At 34.5% G+C, this 8,451-nt stretch overlaps 1 protein-coding gene across 1 annotated transcript; it reads left to right on the top strand.

The window, feature by feature from the left end:
- Positions 1-2,631: 2,631 nt before the first annotated feature.
- ODAM (odontogenic, ameloblast associated) lies at positions 2,632-8,208 on the top strand (the record flags this gene model as incomplete). The annotated part of the gene is made up of 7 exons (XM_081223658.1): positions 2,632-2,960; positions 3,396-3,443; positions 5,492-5,605; positions 6,423-6,470; positions 7,285-7,356; positions 7,782-7,943; positions 8,179-8,208. Exons 1-7 carry the CDS (start codon positions 2,688-2,690, stop codon positions 8,206-8,208), a joined length of 747 nt encoding a protein of 248 aa, XP_081079784.1. The 5' UTR covers positions 2,632-2,687.
- Positions 8,209-8,451: the final 243 nt, after the last annotated feature.

Below are 8,451 nucleotides of genomic sequence, written 5' to 3'. Positions count from 1 at the left end.
TAATTCCTAGGTAAAAGGAGATATACTGGTGTTTTTACGGTTGAACCTAAATGAAATTTGTTCATATTTACTCAGTCTAGCACTGAAGAACCAAAGAATCTTCACTGCCTCTAAAGAGGTTTTGAATTTTTGTCTTTTAGATCCACGCCTTATGTATTGTATTTTACTCTTAAAATAAAAATAATCACCCATTAATCCTTGAATAAAGTCTTTTAAAGTTGCTCTATTAAGGTATCCATTTTAAGGAGGATAAAAGAAGGAGCAGAGAAAAATTATTATTCTAGAAGAATTAGTCATAACCAAAGCAGAAGCCAGGAATGATCACAGGGAAACATTTCTGAGGATAATTTAATGACATTACTAAAACTGTGGGAATCCATATACAACCTAGATGATTAGGAAAGGGGTTATTAGCTAAGCCATTGTCTGAAGCCCTCTGAATCACTGGTCCCTTTGAAAAATGATTGGTCCTCCTCTTCTAAAGATGGGGTTTTAAAATTTAAGAGAAGCTCCAAGCAGCAGAGTCAAAAGATAAAAAGGACACAGACCTTGAATGAGTCTAGATTTCTCTTCATAGGTAAAAGAATGAGGTAAGATATCAAATCTTTGCTTTCATAATTTTAAGAACACAAATCAGTCAACTCTGCAGCATAAACTACCAAAGTCACCCTAAATGCTTGTGTAGGTCAATGATTTGAACTAGGGCAGGATTCTTCAAATCTGGAGGACAAGAAATAATATATTTCCACAGGTTAGACTGTAAATCAGTATTACAATTTAATTTTATAGACTATTTCCTTGAATTAGAAAAATTTTGACTCCGTCGCTTAGTTTTAACATATTTTAATGTTATTAGACTTTTAAATCGACACTACCTGGTATTGAACTGCTATTGTCAGACCTTTATTGTGGTATTCTTACCACCACATTAAATAGACAATAAAATTGTTTAAAATTTTATAAAAATAAAGACCTAGTTCATTGACCCCAGTCATGGGCCTCCCATGGTCGAAAGGACCCACTACCTACAATGTAGAACAGCACAGGGAATGAGGCCATCTTGTTAATAAATTCATTCAACTACATCATATGCCACCAAATGAGTTATTTGGGGCATGCTAAAACAAAAAGCAAACAATTTTGGTTTTTATAAAAAGCTGCTCTGAGAAAAAGAATGAGTTCTGTTACAGATATTTATAAATGTACCTTTTTTATTTTAAATCCTAATATATAAGTAAATACTGTAAAATTCCACCAACTACCCTTCTGATTGAACAATACTAGCTAATTTACTGTTATCATAATTTTTACATAGAAAATCTTTTTTAAAGCTAAGCTTCACAACGTGTTTTCTAGATATTTCATCTGAAAATGAAAACTATAATTTTTCTTGGGATACTGGGAGCCACAATGTCAGCCCCGGTAAGTGATGCCATGGTACAATTGAAATCATTGTGTGAAACACATAACAAGACTTCTTTTACCATTTCTGTTTTTTTGTTTTGTTTTGTTTTTTTTGTTTAGCTTCTTCCACAGCGCCTTATGTCTGCAAGTAACAGCAATGAGGTTAGTTTAAATACTTAAAACAATGTCCCCCGTTTTTTTATTTCTTTGTTTTATAGAAACACAGTGGGGAAGAGATAAAAAGCTTTCTGTTGATTTATCCTGCAATTCTCCCCACTAGCTCTTTATATCCAAATGCGTTTCCAATGTTTATGTTTGTTTTGTATACCAAGTTGTTTCTAGAATATTACTTTGCCTCCCTTGTTTGATTGCAAATTCTTTAAAAGCAGAGACAGATTCTTGTATACCTTTTTGTTCTAATAACACCTGATATGGTGTAAATAGGAGTTTAAGAGCATAAAATGACTAACTAGATCACTGGAATGGGCTAAAGTTGTGCAAACTCATATACAGCAAGGGAGAGGTAGTTAAATCCTAACCGCTAATCACTGTCATTTATTTTAAGCTTAGTGAGAAAACATCTCACCTTTAACAGGAAATTATGATCAGCTAGCTCTGACTTGTGCTATATTTGTAGTAAACATTCTTAATAGTTTTAGCATGTTTAGTAATCTTGTTTTCATATTATCTTTCCTTCTCTAGTTACTTCTGAATCTTAATAATGCTCAGCTTCAGCCACTATGGCTTCAGGTACCCCTACCTCAATAATTATTTCAAGAATACATTTCTGCCACTCATTTCTTGTGGTACTTGGTACGAGAACAAAATGTTTTCTGATTCTATTTCTAAAATCTTAATTTTTTAAATTATGAATTTGTCCTATATATTCTAACTACCATTTGTTTGAAGACTAAACTAAAAACTATAATCGGGTGAACACTTATTTATTGAGAACTTGTTATATGCCAGGCACAAAGTCTCATAACTATGAGATATTTAAATTAACCATTTTACACAAAATCATACACAGCTATGTGGTAAAAAAAAAAAAAGAGAGAGATTTGAAACCAGTCTGGCAACTGCAAAAACTGTAGCCTTTATCTACCTAATTCTGCCCCATATGTCACATTATGAACACTGGGGATTTAGCATTGTTCCTGCTGCTTGCATGGCTCACAATGTGCCAGGATCTGCCCTTTTTTTATAATGGAGCAATGGAAATATAGAAATTGTTTACATTTTGTCTCCTTTTTGCTCAGGAGTGATTGTAAATTCTTTTTGAAATGAAAGAGAAATGCTTCCTTTCTTTTGTGTCTTCCCAGGGTCCATTTAATTCATGGATTCCTCCTTTCCCTGAGATTCTACAACAGCAGCAGCAGGCTCAAATTCCAGGACTCTCCCGATTCTCTTTATCAACTCTCGACCGGTTTGCTGGACTGGTCCCAAATCAGATACCCTTCCCAGGACAGGTCAGTTTTGCCCAAGAAACCCAGGCAGGACGGCTGGACTCCTTACAGCCTCAAACACCACCACAGACTCAACAGGGCTCTAATAACGTAAGTCGAGCCTCTTCCATCTTGTTACCCAGAAGAGAGATAATGCACATGGAATGTGAAAAAGAATATGAACCAGCTTTGAAATAAGACAGGAGTTATTGAGCAAGAATTCTTTCTCATAATATGTTTCTACCATCACTGGAAGTAATTCCTTATCTTTCTGATTTCTGCCATAAAAAAATGTTATTTAAGTCAGCAGTCTAGGACAAATCAAAAGTGTTAAAACATGTCTTGGAAAGGATAACTAGGGAAATATCATCTTTAAAAAAAGGGCAATTTGCATTAATGATGGTACACACAATAGATGACCTTTTGTCATCATAGAAGTCTGCTAATACAAATTATACATTTATATGGCTAGGTCTAAAGAAAACAGCTCTGGAATTTTAAATTAAAAAGTCAAGTATAACTTTTTTATAATTCTTTTTTTGGCAGGTTATGCCCTCTGTGTTCTCCCTCAAAATGCCTCATGAGCAAGCACAGGTAAATGAAAGGAATGCCATCACTCCTATACAGAGATTGCTGTATACCCTCTCCATTGAATGCTTCTTCTATATTTATAGCTCTGATTCTTATAGCAGGGCTACAAACATGTACAGTACTATCACGATCTAGATACCACCACTGCTGGGCTGGTAACAGTATGTTAATATTAGGCTCACTTAAGAGCTCCAAAAGAAAGATCAGCTGAGACTCTTCAGGACCCCTGAGTTTCCAGAACATTACTGTGTTGGGAATTAAAGAGCTCACTAAGCCTTAGGTTATGTCCTCTCTGCACCTAGAATGCTGGCATTTGGTAAAAACTCTGGAGAAATACCATGGGCTGACTTTGCCCAACCCTAAATTTTGGTTCAGAGAAAGATGCATTAATCTATTAAAATACCATATGATACAGAGAGAGTTTTTCTGAGTTATGCTCAAAATATTTCCAGGTTGTTGTATATTTTCAGTTTAACTCCAATATTACAGTCAAATGGTGGTGATTTCCATTAAATAACAGAATCTTTAAAAAATGAATGCAAACTAGTAGAATCGTTAAAATAATATAGAAAACCCTCTTAATGTTTGGCTAGTTAATTTTATAATATCCTGGGCTCAAAGAAATAGGGACATGGATAAATGATATTATTCACCAGCAGAATATTGACCGTTTTGTAAAACAGTACACCACTTGGCTTTAGTGTAATCATAATTATGTAATTTTGTCCACCTCTATTATAAAACAAAAGTTACCTCTAGACATTATCTCATTCTATGCCACAGCATTTAGAGAGTTAGATACCTGACAAGTGGAATTACTTCATTGTAAGGATCAAGAAACTAAGTCTTTATGAGATTAAGTTCCCAATCCTAATGAAAATAAATAGCTGAGTTAGAATATAATTCTTCACCCTTCCTTTAACCACCTAACCAGTGGCTCTACAGCCTGGCTTTGCATTAAAATCTCTAGTGATGATTTTGAAAATTACAAATGCCTGTACCCTGCCCCACACCTAATGAATCAAAACCCCATGAGTAGATCAAAACTGATTATCTGTTAAAATGTTCAATTAGTGTTTTTGATTGTTAGCCAGGGTGAAGAACCACTGTACAAAATATACCTCTTCTCAAACCACAGTTATCGTTTTTTTAGCTCTTATATCCAATAGGTCTCATTTAATTACACAAGGAAAGAAAATAGCACACAAAACCCCATGTATGTACAATGATCCTCATTTTCTATAAACACATATGCATATACAGACATAAGTGCAAGCCAATACATGATAATGTGGGTGGTGAAATTGCAGGTGATTTTATTTGTTCCTTGTCTATTTCTGGATTTTTGAAGTATTCTACAATACTTATGGACTGTTTTAATAAAATGGCAATTATTAAAGGAAATACATTCCTGAGAATTCATTCATTATGGTAGAATTTCTAATACCATGTTCTGCAGAATATACAGTCTCAAAAAAATATATGGAGGGCTTCCCTGGTGGCGCAGTGGTTGAGAGTCCGCCTGCTGATGCAGGGGACGTGGGTTCGTGCCCCAGTACAGGAAGATCCTACATGCTGTGGAGCGGCTGGGCCCGTGAGCCATGGTCGCTGAGCCTGCGTGTCCGGAGCCTGTGCTCCACAACAGGAGAGGCCACAGCAGTGAGAGGTCCGCGTACCACAAAATATATATACATACATACATACATATATATATATATATATATATATATGGAAAATGCTGCACAGGCTGTCTTCTTAGATATTTGCAAAGTAATTTATATATAAAGTCCAAGGTGCCCATTGTAAAAAGCCTGTTATAAGTTGAATTCACTATTTCCTAATGTGTCTGACCAAGCAACATTGAAACAAAGTCCAGTGTCACTTGCAATACAAGTTTACTCTAAAGTTTGGGAAGGACTGCTTTATGTGTTCTTTTGTTCATAAAATTGCTAAATACAAATCAGCTTTAATACAATATTGATATTAGAGAGTATTTTGTTTTAAGTCTTGCACTAAAGGAAGCTCTTCTGTACTTTTCTGTTTACAAATAGATGCTTCTGTACTACCCAGTTTACATGCTCCTACCCTGGGAACAGCCTCAACAAACAGTTGCACAGTCATCTCCGCAAACCGGACAGCTGCTGTTTGAGGAGCAGATACTACAGGTGTTTGATTTTAGTTTGACTAGTTCCACCTGAGAATAAAGAAGATAAGGTAAATTTTCAGAGAAGAGAATATCTAATTATACTTAGTGCAAGAACTCAACAGCTTGAACTGGTGGTCATAAAAGGATATAGTGCTTTTTTTAACATGTCACTAATTTGGAAATATACTCCAAGGCTGAATTTTGAAAGAATAAAGTCAGTGAATGGACTTCAGTCAAATCAGAGGCCAAAATCTGAATCATATTGGAAAATGAAGTTTTCTAACTTTTAAAGATCTACCAGCATCCCTTTTCTCATATACATGTGGCTATTATTTTTTTAAACAGCTACCATGATAAAAAGCACTTATGATCACCAGATCTTGAGGTAAAATTAGGTAACATTATTTTGAGTTTTGTGGACCTGCAATAAATTGGTAGAATTCTAATATAAATTTAGGTGTCTCATACATAACTAGATTTTAATTAGAATGGAAATTAGTTTGTTTTTTAAATTTATCATCACTTAAATCTTGCCTAACCAATTAGAGAAAACTGAAAATTATGCTTTAAATGACTGGTAGTAGTACTTCCAACGAAGTCATATTAATTTAAAGAGAAAGGGAGAGTTTTAACCTAGAAATCATATGGTGGTAAAAGGATGCTTGGTAATTTAACAATAATTTTTACCACCTAGAACATATACACTTTCAAAAAAGTCTTTACTATGGTATAAGATATATATATACATATATATATATATTTCAGTAATCATTTATCACCACATTATGACACAAATCATCAGAGCAAACCTAATGCATTTTTCTAAATTCTGACAGATGCCATTCTATACTGAATTTGGATATATTCCACAAAAAGCAGAACCTGTAAGTAAATGTATACCTTTCACTAAAAAAAAAAAAAAAAAAAAAAAAATTTTGAAACTACTTGCTTCACAACTATTAAATCTATCAATGCCCTTTAGCCAAAAACCACCAGGAACACACCCCTAGTTGGACAAAATTGGATTTATCCACTCATTGTAACAAGGGAGAATACACACCATGGAGAACTGTGGGGTGTCTTAACAGGAAGGTATTAGAATGACTTCTTACAGGGTCTGGTCTTGTGCCAGGTGATTTTGGGAAGTGTTAAAGGAGTGATGGTTCACCTTGGATTGGGTGTTCTCAAGTAGTGGGGGGTAGTTCTGTGATTGGGTAACTTTCCAATTCTTACCTAGAAGGTAAGAACAATGGAGAGAGGCAAAGGCTGTGACTGGTAAAGAAACAGGAATTATTCAGATTAGCCAGGACCTAAGGATGCCTGGTATTTCATGCCTTGCACAGGGACCTTGCTTTGGACAAGACTACAAAGTGGTGTTGTTTTTATTGTACTTCATCATGTTCAGAGGCGACCTTGTCTGATGTTGGTGTTCTGTAGGATTGTTAATGTACAATAGGACAACATGAAGGTCCAGAATAGAATGTCAGGACAGCTCCTGAAAACACTGCAGCAGAGCTATTGTGTCAGTCCATTTTCTCAGAGTCAGGAGTTGCTTTTCTCTTTCTCAAATCTAAATTATTTTGTTTGTTTTTAAGAAGCTAATTGAAGAAGTTGGGAAGGGTTTAACTGCCTTGGGTGCAAAACAATATATTTTATCAATTAATAATTTAGACTTTTTTAAGCTTTACAGTTTTTCAGGTTATGCCGAGAGGACAGCAGCAACCAGCCTTTGATCCCTTCCTAGGCACAGCTCCTGAAATTGCTGTGATGGTAAGTTTCCTTACCACACTTTGCTAGCTACTGTAAATCAGCAACTGACAACTTACAGGTCCCTGCAGTACTGTTCATTTTAATGAAAATGTTATTATTCCACACAATTATTACTCCTTCCCCCTGTAATCTTTTTCCAAGCAAGATTCAATTCACTCAGTTCATCAAATATTTATTGAGGATTACTATATGCCAGATACTCTCCTTAGGTACACTCATTTAAAGTCAGGTATTAAGACACATCCATGTTTGCTGGCATATATTCATAGTCTTTCTAAAGGATAGATTATAATCTAGAAAATTAATAAAGGTATTTACTTCTCAAATAAAATCCTTGCTTTGCATCTCAATCTTATTGCTTTATATTCTTCCCAATTTTGACCTTGTCCTTGAACCTGTAACCACTTTTTTTGTCACCCTTATAGCCAGCAGGAGGAGTGTCACCATATTTACAAAAAGAAATGATAAATTTTAAGCACGCCAATACAGGAATTTTCATTCCTTCAACTTCACAAAAACCCAGCACAACAAATTTTTTTACTTCTGCTATGGACACAACTATTACCCCAGAACTCATGGAAAAGAAGGTAGAGTAATGAAAGATTCATTTTATGTAAGAAATTGATGTCTAATAGAAAGTATAAAGTTAGTGCTTAATTTATAGGACTTAGTCATGGAAATAATGACAGTTAAGATATAGTAGAATATATGGTCTTAACCTTGAATAGGTTAATAATAATTGCTTACAGATAATCAATTAATCAGAATATAATTTAATTTTGATTTAATAAGAGCTTCTTATGCATATCATTTTTTCACTAGGCCAAGACCAATAGCCTAAAGGAACCATAAGATGTTGTCCTAATCATTCAGAATTTGGGGTAGGTATTTGCTAAGAGACATGCCTTAAGTACCATGACTTGTTGTAAATTAAAAGAAAAAAAATATAAGGAGAACTAATGAAAAGGTGTACAACAAAATTAAAAAAAAATACAAAGCTACTAATAATTAAGATACTTTAGCAATTTTTTAAAAATCAAAATAAATTTTTGAGGATCATGTCTGCCTATGCCATAAATTGGCATAAACTCTGAA

The sequence above is a fragment of the Mesoplodon bidens genome (assembly GCF_964165515.1).
Source record: "Mesoplodon bidens genome assembly, chromosome: 1".
NCBI lineage: Eukaryota > Metazoa > Chordata > Mammalia > Artiodactyla > Ziphiidae > Mesoplodon > Mesoplodon bidens.
This window is presented reverse-complemented; position numbering and strand designations above follow the sequence as displayed.